The sequence below is a fragment of the Peromyscus californicus genome, unplaced genomic scaffold (genome assembly GCF_007827085.1).
Source record: "Peromyscus californicus insignis strain IS unplaced genomic scaffold, ASM782708v3 Scaffold_5__1_contigs__length_169319896, whole genome shotgun sequence".
In the NCBI taxonomy this organism is placed as follows: Eukaryota; Metazoa; Chordata; class Mammalia; order Rodentia; family Cricetidae; genus Peromyscus; species Peromyscus californicus.
The window spans coordinates 28105863-28127554 of record NW_026294573.1 but is presented as its reverse complement, the minus strand read 5'-3'; the positions used below and the strand labels follow the sequence as shown (position 1 = coordinate 28127554).

Here is a 21692-nt window from a genome sequence, read left to right as displayed (position 1 = left end):
AATACAAAAAATTAAACGGGGGTGGGGGGAGTTACCATAAAAATAAAAAAGAAGTAAAGCCAGGTATGGTGGTATATGCACTCAGCACTCAGGAGGCAGAGGCAGGTGGATCTCTATGAGTTCGAGGCCAGCCTGATCTACAGAAAGTCTTCCAAGACAGCCAGAAACCCTGTCTCAAAAACAAAAACAACAAAAGACTGGCATGACGGAGATCTACCACTTGGGGGCAGTGCCTTTCCAGAAATGAGGCATCCCAGACCTAGGCCTTTAGAATACAGCAGTTCACAAATTCTACAGAATTGTAGTAAAACTGTAACATGATAGGTTCTTTTTCATAAAAAGAAGAAAAAAACAACCTAGAGAAAGATCAGGGTGGGAGAACACTTATTTATCATGGATGAGGTCCTGGCTTTGATTCTCAGCATAGCAGCAACAAAATCCAAAGGAGTGAAAGGTAGGATTTAGGCATCTCTTCAAGCTTTTCTTAATCTTTAGCATCTGTTTTGTTTATCTGCCACGGGACAAATCATAACAGAACACTTGACAATGGCCTGAACATGTTAAGCTCTGTTTTTCTCAGAATTTATTTTTATTTATTATTTACTTATTTATTTATTTTTTTGAGACAGGGTTTCTCTGTGTAGTTTTGGAGCCTGTCCTGGAACTCACTCTGTAGCTCAGGCTGGCCTCGAACTCACAGAGATCCGCCTGCCTCTGCCTCCCGAGTGCTGGGATTAAAGGCGTGCGCCACCACCGCCCGGCTGTTTTTATTTTTTGTGGTCATTTTTTGTGTGTATGATGCGTGTGAGTGAGTGCAGCACACATGTACCGTAACATCCATGTGGAGGTCAGAGGGTAAATCTAGGGAGTCAGTGCTTTCCTTCCATTGTGGGTTCTAGGGACAGAAGTCTGGTCATTGATCTACGCCACAAGCACCTTTACCTGCTGAGCCATCTTGCTGGCCTAGAACTGGCTTGTAAATATTGATTCTGTGTGCTATATCAAAATCCAAAGTGCCTAACTTCTTGGAAGAACAGACTAGTACATGAAAATAATTTTTTATTTATTTTAATGTGTATGGGTGTTTTGCCTGAATGTACATCTGTGCTCCGTGTTTGTGCCTATTGCCCATGGCAGCTAGAAAAGGACATCAGTCAGATCCCCTGGTACTGGAGTTACAGACAGCTGTGAGCTGCCATGTGGGTGCTAGGAATTGAACCCAGGTCCTCTGGAAAAGCAGCCAGGGCTCTTAACCTCTGAATCATCTCTTTAGCTCCTGAAAGTAATTTGTATTATTGGGGTAACCAGAAGAGGGAAGAAGGGAGACATCAGAGGGTGCTTGCTCCCTGTGAGCTCTGAAGTCATAAAGAACAGGGTGTGACACTGGTGTGTGTGAGCTCTGAAGTCATAAAGAACAGGGTGTGACACTGGTGTGTGTGAGCTCTGAAGTCATAAGGAACAGGGTGTGATACTGGTGTGTGTGAGCTCTGAAGTCATAAGGAACAGGGTGTGACACTGGTGTGTGTGAGCTCTGAAGTCATAAGGAACAGGGTGTGACACTGGCTCTACTAGTTTCTAGTTTCTTTAAAGTCTGTTTTTCTCATTCGCTAAAACAGAGATGATTATATTACTTACCTTAAGATTTACTCAGAGATTAGGAAGATGACGATTATAAAACTCTGTCCAGGGGCTGGAGAGATGGCTCAGCAGTTAAGACTGCTCTTCCAGAGGACCCAGGTTCAATTCCCAGCACACACATGGCAGCTCACAACTGTCTAACACGCAGACAAAACACCAATGCAAATAAAATAAAAATACATTATTTTAAAAAAGAAGTATAAAAAGCTAGGTGGTGGTGGTGGCGGCGGCGGCGGCGGCGCACGCCTTTAATCCCAGCACTCGGGAAGCAGAGGCAGGTGCATCTTGGTGAATTTGAGGCCAGCCTGGTCTACAGAGTGAGATCCAGGACAGCCAGAGCTACACAGAGAAACTCTGTCTTGAAAAAAACAAAACAAAAAGAAATGAAACCTCAAAAATCCTGTCTATTGTTTCTGTCACAAAGAGCATGGCCAATAAAGGTTGGTCCTCCAAATGCTGAAGAAGTGCTACGGATAGAGGCATATTTATGAATCATTAATGTATAGTCATTGTAAAATAGGTAAAAGGTGAAACAGGAGGATGGGACTCTGTTTTTGCAATCCTGGAGCCTCATTTACTTCCAGGGCCTCATGCAAGCTATGCAAGAGCTCTCCTACTGAGCTACACCCCCAGCTCAAGACCTTTAGGGTGTAGAAGTGGGTTGAGATGTGGTGAAGAAATGGAGTTGTTGCTTTTTTTCTGAATGTGGATTCAGGTAAGGCTGGAAACTTGAAAGGGGAGGCCAGTATGAGGGGTGACCAGTCATCTCCCATATGCCTCTGAACAGGTTCTAGGGATGTGAGGCCTTCTGTGCTACAACAGAGAAAGTCCTCAAAAACTGGGCCAAGTTGGTCACCATACCAGTCGAGGTGTGTGTGTGTGTGTGTGTGTGTGTGTGTGTGTGTGTGTGTGTGTGTGTGTAGGGTAATAAACACTCAGATCTTTCTTTCCCTGTGCCAGAGGTTTCTTTACAATAACCTTGTCAGTAGCTTTAGCACTGACCTGACCATGCTGGGGCCATACGGTCCAGAAGGGTCAGTCTTGCCTGCCCATAGAGCAGAGCAAATCAAGGACAAAGAATCGACCACAAGAGGCAAAAACATAACTCTGTAGGTTAGGATTGCTCCAGGGATGAACTGACGGAGAAAGCCTCCGATGGGATCTCATGCTCCCTTAGCTAAAAATCAGGTGTGAAACACCCCCGGGATACCTAGAGACTTCTCCCTAGTTCACTTCCTGTCTGGAAGTTTCATCACTCCGCAAATTGCGCTTGGTGCGACCCATGGAACTAAGACAAAGATCAAAAGTCCAAGAACACCATTCACAAGATACCTTCTTTCCAAGCCATAGCGCCCGACCTCTTCGCACCCGGGCACCCCCAGCCACCCCAAAGCCACTCCTAGATCTGGTTGACAACGGCAGCCGCGACCCGCCAAATCAACCCAAATTACATTTGCAGGGCCGGCTGGAGGCGCTTCCTGATTGGCAGGACGGTAGGGGGTGGGGCCTCGGCGGGAAACGCTCCCTCGGATTGGTCCAAACTATCGAGGGTGGGTGCTGTAGTGCGTCTAGGCGCGAAAGCTCGAACTCCGCTGCCGGGCTGGAGACAGCGGGAGCTGCCGCCCGCAAGTTGAGGTTGCTGAGGACCGGTTCTCCCGGAGCTGCGCGGTAGGGAGGCCGGAATCATGACCGGCGAGGTGGGTTCTGAGGTGAGTTTAGGCTCCAGCCTGGGCTGTGGAGGACGCTCGCCGAGGGCGGAGTGTGACAGGGGAGCCAGCCGGGCCAGAGTGCCGAGCCCGGAGGACTACAATTCCCGGCGTGCACCGCTCCGAGACCCCTGGGCTGGGAAAGGGGGCCTGGGCCTCGCACGGGTCTCCGGGAGGCTTCCCGCGCTCGGTCCTTGAGGCTCCTGTCGCGCGCTTCTGTCGGCCCAGCCGGCTCCTCGGTTTGTCACGGCAGCCCGCCCTGCTCTTTGGCGCGTTTCCTGCCGCGCAAGCTCCTTTTTACAGCATCCCCGGCAAAGAAGGAGGCCTTGGGCAGCTGGCCTGGAGGATGTGGGGTGGGGAGGGGAGTACGAAGGTGGAACTGGTTCTGGAAGGCACCTCTGAGGGTCTCAAGCGTGGGCCCGCTGTGTTTGCCAGTAGTGCTTCCCGCGCGGCGTCCCTCTGGAAGCTGACGGCTCACTGGTGGAATTTGGCCATAGGAAACTGTTTCGGGATCTGTGTTCTTTTCTGGAGCCAGGACAAGGACCAGACGGTTGCCTTGGGAACAGAAATGGGGTACCAGAAAAGCTAATCACCAAGTGAAAGCCGTATTTTGACATGGTTTCCGTGATTAGATACTGAACAAAGTATCAGACTTCCATCCAGATGAGATCTCAACCTGTCTTCTCACCTCACCCGAAGCCAAGAAAAGCCTTGGTTTCAATAAAATTATTTACAAAGACAGGTGGCTGACTTCATAAGCAATACTTTTGCTTATTATAGGAACAAAAAACAAAAAACCCTGAAAGTAGGAGAGGGGATTCCTAGGGACAGAGAAGGGTACCAGAGAGATGGGGAGTCAAAGATAGAAGAATGGTAGATGAACAAAACTACTGCATGACGTGTGAGTGAGTGTGTGAGTGTGTGTGTGAGTGTGTGTGTGTGTGTGTGTGTGTGTGATCACAGCAGGGCCTGAGAGGTGGCTCATGAGTAAAGGTACTTGGTGCCAAGCCTGACCGTCTGACTCGAGCCCCAGGACCCACCTAGTAGAAGACTTCTGTAAGTTGTCCCCTGACTTCCATACTCCCTCACCGTACATGCCCATATATACCATACACAAAATAAATGATGTAATTTAAAAAATTAAAACGGGCTGGAAAGGTGGCCTGTTACCTAGGAGCACTTGCTGCTCTTCTAGAGGACCTCCATTTGTTCCTATCACCCACACAGTGGCTCACAACCATCCATATTTCAGTTTGGGGGATCCAGTGCCCTCTTCTGACCTTCATGAGTACCAAGCATGCATGCAGGGCCCTTACATGCACACAGGAGAAACACTCATACACATAAACTAAGTAAATCTTTTTAAAGAAATTTAAAAGGGTCTGGAGAGATGGCTCAATGGTTAAGAGCACTTGCGGTTCTTACAGAGAACCCTGGTTCAATTCCCAGCATCCTCATGATGGCTAACTACAGTTCTAGGTGCTCTCCCACCCCCTTTTGGCCTCCACAGGCACTGCATGAATATGGTGTGCAGACATATATGCAGATGAGACATCCATACACATAAAATAAATAAATCTTCTTTTCAATTTGAAAAAGGAAATAGCACAGTGAATCTGATTTGTGCAATTAGTGTGTTTAATAATTAAAAGTAAAAGGAGTTGTTCAGTTAGCATCCTGTAGCAATTTATGGTTTTGTTTTGGCCAGTAATTCTATATGTCATCCCTTTATCAAACCATTGTTTTGGTTCTGTCCAGTTACAGCTGGATGACCACATGCTTTGTGGATCCACACATACTTGGAGCTCTGTCTCCCTGCTGATGCAAAGTTTATTCTCATTTTCTAGGTTAACCTGGAAGTCAGTGATCTAAAACTGGTTTCACAAGAATCAGCAGACAGTCCTGTAGACAGTGGACAAGGCAGCTTTGAAACACTCGAGCCCCCGAGTGAAGGAGGTTTGTAATATGCTTACATTAATCTTAAGAATGGAGTGTGGGGGCCTGGGTTGTAAGCTATATCAGTTAATCTCATTATTGTCTTGACTTACCAAATTGTTAGTGCCCCAACTTTATTATTTATTTTCTTTTTTACAGATACAAAACAACAGTGCTTACATAGTTTTTTGTTTGTTTGTTTTCAAGACAGGGTTTTTGCTTTCAAGACAGGGTTTCTCTGTAACAACCCTAGCTGTCCTGGAACTCGCTCTGTAGACCAGGCTGGCCTCGAGCTCACAGAGATCCACCTGCCTCTGCCTCCTGAGTGCTGGGATTAAAGGCGTGCACCACTACCATATGACCATAGATTTTTAAAGAATATCCATTTCTGTTATATAACTGAATAGATAAAATGTCTAATAGTTACTACATTGCTTGGTTAAATGCATTCATTATAGAAAAGGATTTCTAACACTTGCCAGGATGATTAGAACAACTTTACACATTATAAATATATATAATTACATTTTTAGCAAGAGAGGTTTTGCCACAGAGAAGAATTTTTTAGTATATTTTTAGATACGCTTTGCCACAGTCAGTTCTTAATGGTGATTGTGTAATTCCACAAGGTGACATATCACAGGTATAATTAAATATAATTTTAAGTAGCTAGGAAGAAGGCCAAATGATTGGGTACCGTCTTTAAAAAAAAAAAAAAAAATGTTTCCTCCAGATTCTGACGAAGAGATATTTGTGAGTAAGAAAACGAAGAGCAGGAAAGCGCTGCAAGACAGTGATTCTGAGGCCGAGGACAGAGATGCCTCTCCAGAGAAACCCACCTATGACAGCGCGGAGGAGAATAAAGAGAACTTACACTCGAAGAAGAACAGGAAGGTCAAAAGCCTTTCTAAGACTCTGGCCGACAGTGACGAGAGCAACATGGAGGGAACTGTGTGTCAGGAGAATCCCGAAACTCAAGATACGCCTTCCTTAGAGCTGAGCCACCAGTCTGGAAGCCCCGTGGACCTCACCACTGACAGAAAGCTTGCCAAAAAACTCTCTAGAGAAGGAACTGAAGGAAAAGCAAAAGCAAAATCCAAGAGACGGCTGGAGAAAGAGGAGAGAACGATGGAAAAAATTAGGCGACTGAAAAAGAAGGAAGCAAGATATGAGGTGTGTTGTGATTTTCTGAACCTTGTAATCCTTCTTGTTGTTGTTATTTTTGAAACAGGGTCTGCCCATGTAGCCTTGGCTGTCCTGGAACTTGCTCTGTAGACCAGGCTGGCCTTGAACTCACAGAGATCCACCTGCCTCTGCCTCCCGAGTGCTAGGATTAAAGGCGTGCGCCATAAGCCCAGCAATCATTTTTCTGAACTTTATAACTCAGTCTTTATTCAAGGTTCTTCTATAATGTAGTTTTACTTGACGGGTAATGGCACATACTTAGGGGTACTGTGACATTTTAGTGCATGTGTGCAGCATGTAAGGATCGGATCAGAGCAACTGGCAAACCTGTTGCCTGCAGCAGTTGGCATTTCTTTGTGTTGGGCACATTAAAAATCTTGTCCACTGGTTATGTTGAAATATTGAATTAATAATTGTCAACCCATAGTTATCTTACTGTGTTATAGGACCTTATGAGTTATTCTTGGGAGCTGGAGAAATGACTCAGTGGTTAAGAGCACTGACTGCTCTTCCAGAAGACCTTGGTTCAATTCCCAGCACCCACATGCTGCTCACAACTGTCTGTAACTCCAGTTCTAGGGGACCTGACACCCTCACACATATATACATGCAAGGAAAACACCAATGTACACAACATAAATCATTATAAGAAATGTTATTCTTATCCATCCACACTCCTGCACCCACTGACTGTATCTCTCTATAACCTATCAAAGGCCCTGCTATTCTCTTCTACTCTTTTTTTTTTTTTTTTTTTAAGATTTTTTTTTTCTTAATGTGTATGTGTTTGTGTGAGTTCATGTCCACCATGTGGGTGGTGCAGGTGCCTGTAGAGGTCAGAGGTGTTAGATCCTCTGGGAATGGAGTTAAAATCAGTTGGAAGCCACCAGATAAGGATGCTGGGAACTGAACCTGGGACAGGTTCTGCAACAGGAGCTCTTAACTGCTGAGCCATCATTCTAGCCCAAAATGAACTTCTTAATTTCCACATATAAGTGAGGACATGTGATGTTTCTCTTTCTAGTTTGACATAATGTCCTTGTCTGAGTTAGGGATTCTATTGCTGTGAAGAGACACCGTGACCAAGGCAACTCTTTTTTTTTTTTTTTTTGGTTTTTCGAGACAGGGTTTCTCTGTGCAGCTTTGCGCCTTTCCTGGAACTCACTTGGTAGCCCAGGCTGGCCTCGAACTCACAGAGATCCGCCTGGCTCTGCCTCCCAAGTGCTGGGATTAAAGGCGTGTGCCACCACCGCCCGGCCCAAGGCAACTCTTATAGAGAAAACATTTAATTGGGGGCTCACTTACAGTTTCAGAGGGTTAGTCCATTATCATCATGGTGGGAAGCGCGGCAGCATGCAGGCAGACATGGTGCTGGAGAGGTAGCTGAAGTGCTACGTCTTGCAGGCAGCAAGAAGTCGACTGAGACACTGGGCCGTATCCTGAGCATAGGAAACCTGAGCCCATTCCCACAGTGACACACTCCCTCCAACAAGACTATACCCAACAAAGCCATGTCTCCTAAGAGTGCCACTCCCTGTTGGATTGTGGGGCCAATTACATTCTAATACCACAGTCCTCTAGTCCTGATAACATTGCTGCAAATGACAGAATTTCATTTTTAAGGGTGAACAATATACCCTGGAGTATGTATGAATATTTTACGTATGTACTTGTTAAGGTAATTAGGTGTCATTTTTCAGATAGATTAATGTTTTAAAAATGTAGGTTTTAGTTCCTAATATTGTTTCCACACACAAAATATAGTTTTAAATTGACTGCTTTGCACAAAGAGTGATGGTTATGTAATTTACAATTATTTGATCTCTTTGCCATTGTGGATGCATGAAAGACACTTCCAAATAGATGAGTTTCTGGTTTCTCGGTGTGTTCTTGTAGCAATTCCTTGTTACTGCTCCTCTCATGAAATTGACTTTGAAGGGCTGATTTTTAAATCACACACATCAATCAAAAGTTCATTTGTTAGCCGAGCAGTGGTGGTGCACACCTTTAATCCCAGCATTCAGGAGGCAGAGGCAAGCGGATCTCTGTGAGTTCAAAGCCAGCCTGATCTATAGAGTGAGTTCCAGGACAGCCAGGGCTGTTACACAGAGAAACCTTGTCTCGGAAAAACAAAAACAAACAAACAAAAATCCAGCTTTGATTTCGGAGGGTAAGTGTAGGATAGGAACCAGTGAGAATGTTCTAGATGAGCTATATTGTCTGTTGATGAAAGGTGGGCTTTGTTGTCTGTTTCAAATTGTCATATGATGTTATGAAATGCTAGACTTTTAAAATGATTGGATTATGCCTTTTCTTTATTGTCCAGGAAAGTGATGCAGACCAGCCACTTAATGACAGTGGCTGTCGTCTTGAAGACAGTGACCTTTTTGAAACAGGTTTGGAAGAAGAAAATGACTCTCCGTTGGAAGATGAAGAGTCATTAGAGTCGATAAGGGCAGCTGTGAAAAACAAAGTGAGAAATCACAAGGCAAGTGAAGAACGTCCTAGCCAAGCCCACCTCTTCCAATCTTTGCTTGGTTTCTTGATTTACTCTTGCAACTTTTATTTTTTTTTTAACTTAATTTCTAAAAGATTTGTTTTTATGTATGGGGGTTTTTGCTTGCATATATTCTGTGTACCACATGGGTACAATGCCCATGGAAGCCAGAAGAGGGCCTCGGATCCCCTAGAACAGGAGTTACAGATGGTTGTGAGCTGCCTTGTGGGTGCTGAGAATCAAATCTGGGTCTTCTGCACTTTGGCTCAGTGGGCAGTATCACTTGCTGCTCAAGCATGAGGACCAGAGTTCAGATCTCCAGGACCCAGATTAAAAAAAGCAATGTGTGGTCATGAGCTGTAACCCCAGGACTGTGGGAGGCAGAGGCAGGAAGATTGCTGGGACTTGGTGATCAGCCTAGTCCCAGATTCAGTGAAGAGACCCTGTCTCAAGACAGCAAGGTGGGGCAATAGAGTAGGAGACCTGCCAGCCTTCTCTGGCCTCCGTGTGTACACCAGTGCCCAGATAAACATGCATATACAGCAGATGTGCACTCATGCATACAAACACACACACAAATAAAAAGACCAAACAAACAAAAAGGAATATTTTAGTTAGCTTTCTGTTGGTGTGGCCAAAAGCATGCTGGGGAGGAAGTGGTATATTTGAGCTTACACTTGCAGTCCAGCATGAAGAGAAGTCAGGGCAGGAACTGAAGCAAAAATTATGGAGGAGTGCTGCTTACTAGCCTGCTCTCCATATCTTGCTCAGCCTGCTTTCTTTTACAAGCCAGGGCCACCTTCCCAGGGACAGTAGCTCCCACAGGGGACTGGGCCTCTCCTCCATTAATGATTAATCAGACAGTACCCACACTGACTTGCCTGCAGACCATCTCTTTTTTTTTTAAGAAAATTTTTTTATTTTACATACCAGCCACAGATCCCTCTCTCATCCCTCCTGCTCCCCCGTCTCCAGCCTTCCCCCCACCTATCCACTCCCCATTCCCTCCTCCAAAAGGGAGTCAGCAAAGCCTGATACATTCACTTGAGGCAGGACCAAGCCCTTTCCCCCTGCATCAAGGCTGAGGAAAGTATCCCACCATAGGCAATGGGCTCCAGAAAGCCAGCTCACTGCAGGCCAGTCTTATGAAGGCATTTTCTCAGTTAAGATTCCCTTTTCCCAGATATGTCTAAATTCATGTCAAGTTGACAAAAATCAACCACCACAAAGGATTTACTTTCTTTCTTAAGATTTTATTTTATGTGTATAAATGTATACACTGCATGTGTATATATGTCCCATGTGCATGTATGTGCCTGTGGAAGCCAGAAGAGGGCATTGGATTCCCTGGAACTTGAGTTATAAATTTTTGTGAACTATAGCATGGGTGTTAGGAACTGAACGCAGGTCCTCTGCAAAAACAAGTGCTCTTAACTGCTGGTTTAACATTTCCAGTCCCCATAAAAAGAGGGATTGTTTTTTCAGTTCCCTGGAAGTCATTTCCCTTCTTAGGAAATATGTAAATAGAAAAGTTAGGGTTCTGATTCCATTTGTATCTACCTTTTTTCTAAGCACAGTAGGAAAAGTTTCTATCTGGTAATTATTAATTTAAGAGTAAAGTAGTATAATGTAGTAAGAAACATCCTTTTGTCAGCCCTGGTAGTTGTGTTATCCCAGATACTTGGGAGGCAGGAGAATTGCAAGTTCAAGGTCAGCCTGGGAAATTTGATGAGACCCTGTCTCAAAACAAAATTTGAGGGCTGGGGATGTATCTCAGGGGAAGAGCACTTGCCTAGCATGTGCTGGGCCCTGAGTTCAACTCCTTGCACCACCAAGAGAAAAACATCTTTTCATCTGAGTTTAGTTTTTGCTGGTTTGCAATATTCTAGAAAAAGGAACCATGCCTGGAGAGTGAGACGTTTTCATTAGAAGAAGAAAATGAATTTTCTAAAGGCAGTGGGAGGAAGGTAAGACAGCCCTACCTAGTATTTATATTGATCTCTTCAACAGGAGACTGCATTTCTCATAGATAAACACTTTATCTTATTTGATTTCCTTGGTAACCAAAATCTTTCTTTTTTTTTTTTTTTTTTTTTTTTTTTTGGTTTTTCGAGACAGGGTTTCTCTGTGTAGTTTTGCGCCTTTCCTGGAACTCACTTGGTAGCCCAGGCTGGCCTCGGACTCACAGAGATCCGCCTGGCTCTGCCTCCCGAGTGCTGGGATTAAAGGCATGCGCCACCACCGCCCGGCTTACTTCTTTCTTTTTTAAAGATCTATCTTTATGTGTATGTGCTATGCCTGTATGTATGTCTGTGTACCACGTGCATGCAGTGCCTAGTGCCCAGAAGAGGGCGTCAGATTCCCTGGACTGCGAGCTGCCATGTGGGTGCTGGGAACTGAACCTGGGTCCTCTGCAAGAGCAGTGGGAGCTCTTAACCACTGAGCCATCTCTCTGTCCTCTAAGGTTTCTTTGTACATGGAAGGAACAGAAATATCATTAGGTTAAATTTGTTTTCTGAGACTTGCTAATAAGTACATTTTATGCTCGTACTGAGTTTATTAGTGCCTGTTCTTTCTTCTCTCCTATTTTCTTGGAGAGAAAAACTCTTAGGGATAAATATCTTTCTGGAAAACACCATTAATGTAGTTTTACCTTTTGTTTTGTTTTGTTTTAAGGAAAGAAAGGCAGCGAAGTTAAGTAAGGAAGCATTAAAAAAGCTGCATAGTGAGACTCAACGTCTCGTCCGAGGTAATACAAACCAGTATGGTAAACTTTGAGGTGAATCATGGATTTTGTTGTTGTTGAGGTTTTTTTGTTTTGTTTTGTTTTGGTCAGCCCAACTTGGATACTGGGGAGTTGGTCTGCTAACACTCCTAATGTGAATTCACATTGTGATAGGAAATTTAGAGTTAAACTTGATAAATGTTGTTCTCAAGCCCATGGACCACTAATATAAATAGAAAGTTTGAGAATTGAGATAGAACTAAAGGAGAAACTTTGTTTATAAGATATCTATGTATATGTCTATATATATATATATATATATATATATATATAAAATTTTAAACTATTTGTATATGTATGTATATGGAAGGGTGCATGTGAGTGTAATTGCCCAGAGGCCAGAGGAAGTCAGATCCTCTTGAGCTCGAGTTATAGGCAGTTGTGAACTGCTGACCCAACATGGGTTCTGGGAACTGACCTTGAATCCTCCGTTGTCTGTGGACTGACTGCGACACAATCTCTGTAGGAAGTTTTGAAATGTATAGAATTTTAGGCCCCACAATGATTCTGACTCAATAAGTTTGAAATGGGATCCAAGAAAATATATTTGTTAAAATCATTCTAGTTTATTTTGCCTGGCATATGGTCCAAGGCCCTTAAGGTGTTTGAAGCTGGGAGGATTGAGAGCTTGAGATCAGCACGGACTACACAGCAAGTTCCAGACTAGCCCATGTTACACAACATGACCCTGTTTCATAAGAAAACAAACACAGAAGCCAGGAGTCTCTAAGGGGCTTGCTTGTGTTTGCTCTTGCCCCCGGGAAAGCAGGATTGTTTTCTGTTTCTCATGATAGCTTTGTTTTATACTATTTGATTAACTGAGTATGAAGTGACATTTCAGAATATACACTTGAGTATTTCCTTGTTTTGTTCCATTTTTTAGAATCTGCACTTAATCTTCCATATCATATGCCTGAGAATAAAACTATTCATGATTTCTTCAAACGTAAACCCCGGCCCACTTGCCAGGGAAATGCCATGGCCCTGCTAAAGTAAGAACCTACTTTCCTTGTGATTATAGTCTTAGTGAATATTCAGTTTTGTAGCATCTGGTATAAAGTTCAGACTCCTTAGTCCCTTAAAACTGATTTAAACGATTAATTCTGTGTTGAGGGAAGAGAGTGTTTCACAGTGAGAATTTTGAGAATCTTCAATTCCAGCTTGTTTCCCCTTTTCTAGGTCATGTAAGTATCAGTCAGGCCATTACAAGGACGCCATAAACGCAGCAGATGCAGCTGGAGTGAATGCTGATGGCCCCAGCAAAGGCCCTGAGCGGACAACAGGTGCAGAGTTTGCAGCGGAAGCTAGCATTCTCCCTGAGGTCTCCGAAGAAGCTGGGATCACTGCTGGATCAGATGAGGCTCGCGGGGAGGAGCCGGTAAGACACAGAGAGCTGGAAATTGAGGAGACTGAGAAGCACAGTGATGAAAGACCTTCCCCTGGGGACAGATCAGTGTCACAGCAGGGATCCCCCATCTCCAGGAACAAGGCCAATGAGGGGTATCAGGTTGGGGAACTCACGGCATCTGACCCTCATATGCTTGAGGGAGAAAAACTGAAAAACACTGAAGAAACAGACTCAAAAGAGGCAGAGCTGGAGCAGAAAACTAAGTTGTCAGTAGCCGCACCCCCCGAAAAGGTGAGAAGATTCACTGTGGACCGACTCAGACAGCTGGGAGTGGATGTTTCCGTTCAGCCACGGCTGGGCGCTGATGAAGATTCCTTTGTGATACTCGATGAGCCTGAAACCAACAGAGGTAACCCTTGAAACTGGGGAGACTCTGGGGTGGTTCACACCGGCAGCTTTTGATACTGTGGAAGATGGTGAACGTGGCAGAAGCCAGTGATTGCACACAATCTTATTCTCAATGCACTAGAATCCCGTTCAGATGAGTTTGACAGAATGTCAGGGGGACCTTTTCAGTCTTTTCTCAGATGGAAACCTGGTGATAAATAACATACTGAATAGGCATGCTGCTATTGGGCTATGGTATTTAGGAATTTATTTCTGCCTTTCTGACTTGAACATCTAAATTTTTCTATGACCTGTGTCAGATCTTATTAAATCATTCATAAAAAACATTCCATTTTTCACAGCCAGAGAGAAACCTTTGGTCCACTTAAATTGTCAGCAAAACTGAATTTCTTCCCCTGACCCCACACTCAACAGAAGCTAAACTATTTGCTGCATTTATAAAAATTTATACTGCTTTCTGAGCTGACAGAGCAAGGTTACCTGTAACTTTATAAGAATCCTGTTTTACAAGCAGGGCACTCCATCATCCACCCAGATAAATGGTACTTTCACTGTAGGGACTGGAAAGATGGCTCATTGGTTAAGAGCACTTGTTGCTTCACCAGAGGACCAGAGAGAGTTTGGTTCCCAGCACCCACATCTGATGGTTCATAATTACGTATAACTGCAGCTCCAGGGACTCTGGACATTCTCATGTCTAATGTTTCTCTGGCTAGTCTCAAACTCACTGTGTAGCCATGGGTATCCTTAACGTTCTGAGTGGTGGGATTGCAGGTATGCACTACTGTGCCTGGTTCGTGGATGCTAGGGATTGAACCTAGGACTTCCTGCAGGCTGGGTGAGCGTTCTACCAAGTGAGTCACGTCCCTATCCCTAGAATATACTACAAATTGTTTAACTGAGTTTAGGGTATTTAGGTATTGTTGAATCAGGCTCTCTCTGTGTAGTTCAGGCTAGCCTTGAACTCCCAGTCCTCCTGCTTCCCGCGGGGGTTCCCAGCAACTCCCCCGCCCCTGCGCGTGCGCCTCGAAAAAAGACTGTTTCAATTAGCAGCTTATCATTGGCAGGTGCTATATCAGCCACTGTGCCCAGTATAAAATATGCCTGGTGACTTTGTTGGGTAGATGGACTTTGTAGACTTTGGAGAGGAGAGAGGAGTCAGGGTCTCACTATGTAACCTTGGCTATCCTAGAACTCATAGATCAAGCTGGCCTCAAACTTGGCAGCATTCCTCTACCTCTGCCTGGAATTACAGGTGTGCATTACGAGCATGTCTGAGAAGGATGCTTTTGAAAATAACAGAAAAAATTCTTCATGGCACATATTGGGAGAAGACCCTTGATTGGAACTAGAGATACAGTGTGTGTGTGTGTGTGTGTGTGTGTGTGTGTGTGTGTGTGTGTGTGTGTGTTATGTAACACAACTGCATAGATTCATCAGCAAAGGACAAGAAGTAGCCCTGGACTAAGATACAGGATATCTTCTTTTATCTTCCTTAATTCTTATAGCCCTGGAGATTATTTTGCAAAATGAAGGAACAGGATCAGGAGTTGTGTGATTTTTCCAGCATGACACTTAGCTTATACAGAACCTAGCATAATACCAGGCACATGATGGACACTTTCTTATAACTCAGCACATTTTCCAGCTAGGTGTGGTGGCACCTGCCTTTAGTCCCAACACTTGAGGCAGAGACAGGCTGATCTCTGTCAGTTCAAGTCTATCTTGGTCTACTTAGAGAGTTCTAGGACAGACAGAACTACATAGTCAAACCCTGCCTGACTCAAAAAAGTTTAGTTTTCCTTTAAGTATAATTGACGTGAAAGTTTAGTTTCCTGACTAGCCTTTTTCCATGATATTGTGGACATGAAGTTGGAGTCAACATTAATGCAGTAAACTTTGATTTAGTATTTTGTTGGGTACTTTGTGTACAAGTAAGACACAAGCCCTCATCTTTCTCTCTTTTTTCCTTCTTTTCTTTCTTTCTTTTTTGTTTTTTGTTTTTTTGACACAGGGTTTCTCTATGTCGTTTTGGAGCCTGTCCTGGATCTCGTTCTGTAGACCAGGCTCGACTCGAACTCACAGAGATCCACCTGGCTCTGCCTCCCAAGTGCTGGGATTAAAGGCATGCACCACCACTGCCCGGCTACTATCCCTCTTCTCAAGGAAATGAAAATATAATGGAGATAGGCAATAGGCAAACAGACTATTACCTTACTGGGTGGTAAATAAAGTGGTCAGTAAATGTCATTAGAGAAAATGCATAGGAACCCTAGAACAAATGGCACTTACTTGGATTAGAAATTCAGAGAAGTTTCTGGAAGAAAAAATAAAACAAAAAAGCCATCAGAGTACTGAAAACTGAGGAGGAGATACCAAGGCAGGGAGGGAGAAGACAGCTTTTCTGGTAGAGACAACTAACTGCAAAAGACACACATAATAGAAATCACAGGGAGTGCTGGCTGGTGGATTTGAAGGTTGTGGGGAGTTGACAATGAAAGGCTAGAGCCTGTAGGGGTTGGGGACATGTTAGAGCTTCGATTGCTCCTTTTCTAGTAAAGGACTATTGAAAAATTTTGTTTTTTTAAACAGGAAAAATGAGTCAGTCACTTATTCATTTTAGGAAGTTCAAGCTGATGACTAGCATAGTTGATGCCTTGAAGGGCTCAAGATTGATATTAAGAAGCTGAGCATGATGCCATGTGCCTATAATCCTAGCACTTACAAGGCTGAAGCAGAATTATTGAAAGTTCAAGACCTCCCTGGGCTATGTAGCAAGTGCCAGGCCAGCCAAGGCTACATAGCCAAGACCCTGTTTCAGAAACCTAAGAAACAGAAAAGAGGGTTGAAGAGATGGCTCAGTGGTCAAGAGCATGTGCTGCTCTTGCAGAGGATCCAAGTTCAGTCCTAGCACCCATGTCTGGCAGCTCACAACCACCTATAACTCCAGTTCCAGGGTTCTGATGCCTCTGGGCCTCCAGGGGCACCTGTAGTCACGTGCACATAAACACACACACACACTTAAAATTTTTAAATAAATTTCAAAAAGTACAAACAAGAATGAAAAGAGTGATAATATCTCAATTTATCTCCTAGTTAATTTCCATGAGAAAAATGAATGTGGATTTAATTTAATCATGTAGGAAATATACTATTTGTATTCCTTACGAAGGTACAGGAAATAGCCTCTAGCTCTTCTTAGTGGAAATGAGAACAGTGGACCGAAGCTACTGATACAGACTTGAGCTGGGGTAGAGCTTTTTCACTTGGCAAGAGATGAGAGATACTAGGAAAAGACTGAGGGAGGAGAGTAAGGGATGGTTGAGTCACGTGATGAAGGGCAAAGGGAGTGGTTGCTTCACTGATGCCAAGACAAGAGCCTCGAAAGTCGTCACTTTCTCTAGTTATGAATGAAGGTGCTTCCTCACTATCCTTTTAGGGCCTTAGTGAATTCTTCCTACTCAACTGCTTTGTTTTATTAGCATCAATAATGATCTGCCTATTTGTGTTCCCTTTCTGCTGGTGCCACCTGTTGCTTCCAAGTTTACCGAGCCACTATAAATAGGAGGCAGACTTAAGGTTTCTCTCGCTGCTCTTTTGTCTGTAAGTAGAAACAACATCTTTTAGAGTTGTGTTTTTACTGCTAATTATTGTTAGAAACACAATAAAAGGCCAGGTGGCAGTGGCGCACGCCCTTAATCCCAGCACTAGGAGGCAGAGCCAGGAGGATCTCTGAGTTCGAGGCCAGCCTGGTCTACAGAGTGAGATCTGAGACAGGCACCAAAACTACACAGAGAAACCCTGTCTCAAAAAAAATTAAAATTAAAAAAAAAGAAAAAGAAAGAAAGAAGCACAATAGAAAATTTTTGTCTCCTTCTTTAGGGAAAGTAAAGAACACATGTAGACGCTAATGATATTACTACTAACATGGGATTTGGATGCATGTTTTTAGAAAATTAACCATTGGCTGGGTGTGCTAGTGCACACCTATAATCTCAGCACTTAGATGGCAGAGGGAGGAGGAGCAGGAATTCAAGATAAACCTGGACAACATGAGACTGTCTCTAAAAACAGACAAAATAATAATAAGATCCACCAAAAATAAGCTTTTTATTTTTATACTTTTAAAACTAATCTTACCTCTTTTTAAAAAGTTACTATTTGTTTCATTTTATATATGTGCTTGAGTATATGAATGTGTACTACGTGTGTGCAGGAGTCCTTGGAGGTTAGAAGGCATTGGATTCCCCTGGAACTGAAATGCTGGGAACCAAATCCAGGTCCTCTGCAAGAGCAGCCAGTGCTCCTAACCACTGAGCCATCTCTAGCCCCAAATTAAACTTGTTTTGTTTTTTGAGACAGTGTCTCACTAAGCTGGCCTGAAACTTGCTATGTAGACCAAGATAGCCTTGAACTCATAGAGACACATCTGCCTCTTTAATCCCGAATGCTGGGGTTAAAGGTATGTACCACCACACCAGGCTCCAAAGTAAGCTTTTTAATAGCTGAAATTCAGGCAAGTTTTTTGTTTTGTTTTGTCTTTTGTTTTTTTTTTGTTTGTTTGTTTTGTTTTTTGTTTTTTCGAGACAGGGTTTCTCTGTGTAGTTTTTGCGCCTTTCCTGGAACTCGCTTTGGAGACCGGGCTGTCCTCGAACTCACAGAGATCCGCCTGGCTCTGCCTCCCGAGTGCTGGGATTAAGGGCGTGGGCCACCACCGCCCGGCTTTTGTCTTTTGTTTTTACTGCTGATTTGATACTGAGAATGAAGCAACGGCTGCAGAGGGCCCAAAGGCACTTGCCGTCAAGTCTGTAGACCTGAGTTTGATCTCGGGAAAACCCACAAGATGAAAAGAAAGAACTGACTCTAATAAATGTTCTCTGACCTCCACACATGTGCCATGGTATGCATTCACACACACACAGTGATAAGTGTAATAAAAATTTGCTTTAAAATGTCTGTTTTTTAAAACAGAGAGACAGTGTATGAATTTTATGCAGACCTTAAGTAGCAAGGGGGATTTGGTTTCTCTGTTATTTTCCTTGATGCTGTTAAGCTGGAAAACGTATCATTCTTAACTGGAATCTTCAAGGAAAGAGCAGGAGCATGACAAACTGATGCACTGGTTCACATTTGGGTTTAGAATTGGAAGCCTTGAAGCAGCGCTTCTGGAGACACGCTAATCCAGCAGCCACTCCCAGGGCTCGTCAGACGGTGAATGTGAACATCATAGTGAAGGACTTGGGCAGTGATGGGAAGGAAGAGCTAAAGGCAGATGTAGTGCCTGTGACTTTGGCAGCTGAGAAGCTGGATGAAGCAAGCCACACAAAACCAGGTATTTGTATTTATTATTGAAGGCCCTATTGTAAAAAGACAGAACCATTTTCCTTGGAGACTTGCACAGTGAGAGATGTGGGGTGGGTACCATAACTTTATTTTTTAAAATGACACTTACCAAGTAATAAATACTGTAGAAAAATGTATAGAGAAACCAGGCATGGTGGTGCACACAAGTGCACACCCCAGCATTTAGGAGGCTGAGGCAGGAGAATTAATCTCTTTTACCAAGCTTACTTTTTTTTTTTTTTTTTTTTTTTTTTTTTTTTTTTTTTTTGTTTTCCGAGACAGGGTTTCTCTGTGTAGCTTTGCGCCTTTCCTGGAACTCACTTGGTAGTCCAGGCTGGCCTCGAACTCACAGAGATCCGCCTGGCTCTGCCTCCCGAGTGCTGGGATTAAAGGCGTGCGCCACCACCGCCCGGCCCAAGCTTACTTTTTAATTGTTGTCTTTATATAAATAAGCATGTTGCTATTTTCTATCATGGCTTCTTTTGTTACTTTTCCAGCACTGAGAGTCAAATTCAGAGCCCCTTGCAGGCTAATCAAGTGATTTTCTAGTGAGCTGCATTCCTGTTCCTTAGAGCTCCAGACTTGTGAAGCCTCATTCTCTCCCCACCATCCTTTAAACAGTTACTTATAATTAACTGGGTGTAGACATTGTCTTCTATACTATCCTATGTTAAAATAAGTAAAAGCCAGCTGGGCAGTGGTGGTGCATGCCTTTAATCCCAACACTTGAGGCAGAGACAGGTGGTTCTTTGTGAGTTCGAGGCCAGCCTGATCTGCAGAGCTAGTTCCAGGTCGCCAAGGCTACACAAACTCTGTTTTGAAAACAAAAAACATAAGTAAAAGCCTAGAGTACTAAGGTCTTTGGTTTTCCTTTGGGGTGTCTAGAATACAAATAGAGTTACTTAAATTGCATGTTTATTTATTGTATTGTGTAGTCGGTCACATCTACAGTCTACTGATTTTTTTGTTGTTGTTCAGGTGAAAAGCTGCAGATGCTAAAAGCTAAATTGCAGGAGGCAATGAAACTGCGGAGGTTTGAGGAGCGGCAAAAGCGCCAGGCATTATTTAAATTAGATAATGAAGATGGCTTTGAAGAGGAGGAGGAGGAAGAGGAAGAAATGACGGAGGAGTCTGAAGAAGATGGAGAAGAGGAGGTTGAAGAAGAGGAGGAGGATCAAGACATTCCGGAGGTTTGGGGCAATTATGTAATTTTGTTACTTGGTCATGATGTGTAAGAGAAAGTAAGAGTTAAGATTTATTTATTATGTGTAGGGATGTCTTACCTACAGTGCCTGTGGAGGCTACAACAGGACATTGGATGCTCTGGAACTGCAGTTACAAATGGTTGTTAGCTGGCGTTGGGAACTGAAACAGAGTTCTCTGGTCGGCAGAAAGTTTGTTTTTTGTTTTAATGTGTATGTATGTTTTACCTGTATGTATATGTGTGTACTACATGTGTGCCTGGAGTATGGATGAAAATAGCTATCTAAACCAGGTGGTGATGGTGCACACCTTTAATCCCTGCACTCAGGAGGCAGAGGCCGGTTGGATCTCTTTGAGTTCGAAGCTAGCCTTGTCTACAAAGGAAGTTCCAGAACAACCAGGGCTACACAGAGAAACTGTGTCTCGAAAAAAAGAAAGAAAACAGCTATGTTATATGTGCTCAAAGCTCAGCACATACAGTTCTGTTGGCAACATTGAGTGCCTGCAGTTTACAGCTGTGTGTGTCCTGTTTCTACCTGTTAGTGTATGTACTTTAACGTAGTGCTAATATTGAAAATAACTTTTTTTTTTTTCTTCGAGACAGGGTTTCTCTGTGTAGCTTTGGAGCCTGTCCTGGAACTCACTCTGTAGCCCAGTCTGGCCTCGAACTCACAGAGATCCGCCTGGCTCTGCCTCCCGAGTGCTGGGATTAAAGGCGTGTGCCACCACTGCCTGGCGAAAATAACTTATTAATAAGGACTTTTATGTTTCTCTTCGACCGATATTGAAAAGTGATGATTCTTGTTTAGGTTGAGGTCTGGAATAAGTTCTCAAGCAGGAGGTCTTCCTAAGTTAATCTCATTCCTTACTAAGAAGGGCATTTATAGATGAGCCCCTGGCCCTGTTCCATAGGAGTTTTACGCCCCAGGGGAGGCAATGATTGGTTATGTGGGTGTTAGGTATGAAAAGAGCTCTCTTGTCAGTTGAAAGACATGGTTAGTGTTTAACCCTGAATAAAGAAAGAGAAGGCAGCGGCTGAGCTGGACAGCACGTCATAGTCTGTGGTTGACTGTGATCAGTGGTTACTCTTCCTCTAGATCGATTAATCCCTTACTACCTTAGTAACATGCTAATCTAATCTTCCTTCATAATTTTGTATTGATTTTGGGAGTGTGAAGTCAGCTAGGCATGGTGATGCACACCTTTAATCCCAGCACTCAGGAGGCAGAAGCAGGTGGATCTCTGTGAATTCCAGGCCATCCTGGTCTACAGAGTGAGTTCAGTCTAGTCAGGGAGCCAGGCCCACAGAGTGAGATCCTGTCTCAAGAAACAAAACAAGGCAAAAAACCCCAAAAACCAAAGAATAAAAACAACTATAAAGAGTATCAGGGAATGACATTGCTGACAGTACTCAGACTGAACTTGTTTCAAGTTCACCTTTTTTTTTTTACATGATTGGCATAGACTACAGAGTTTCTTCTTGGTAGTGAAGATACAGAAACCAAAGACGACAAAGAGACGGACAAAGAAAATACGGATGGCAGTAGTGAAATTGGCAAGTGTGTTGACCTCTCTGTTCCCAAGCCCCTCTCCTCGGATTCCACCTTACTTCTGTTTAAGGACAGCTCTTCCAAGATGGGGTAA

The 21692-nt window shown here is 43.7% G+C and overlaps 1 protein-coding gene across 1 annotated transcript in view; it reads left to right on the top strand.

Moving 5' to 3' along the window:
* The first annotated feature begins 3218 nt into the window (after window positions 1-3218).
* Window positions 3219-21692, top strand: part of Clspn (claspin) — a 35438-nt gene continuing 16964 nt past the window's right edge. Inside the window, exons 1-11 of the mRNA XM_052718311.1 lie at window positions 3219-3347; window positions 5192-5300; window positions 6013-6452; window positions 8791-8952; window positions 10851-10928; window positions 11638-11710; window positions 12630-12738; window positions 12926-13503; window positions 18643-18834; window positions 19824-20035; window positions 21513-21688. Coding sequence (XP_052574271.1) covers window positions 3324-3347; window positions 5192-5300; window positions 6013-6452; window positions 8791-8952; window positions 10851-10928; window positions 11638-11710; window positions 12630-12738; window positions 12926-13503; window positions 18643-18834; window positions 19824-20035; window positions 21513-21688 — 2153 coding nt within the window. The 5' untranslated portion in view covers window positions 3219-3323. The remainder of the gene's footprint in view (window positions 3348-5191; window positions 5301-6012; window positions 6453-8790; window positions 8953-10850; window positions 10929-11637; window positions 11711-12629; window positions 12739-12925; window positions 13504-18642; window positions 18835-19823; window positions 20036-21512; window positions 21689-21692) is intronic.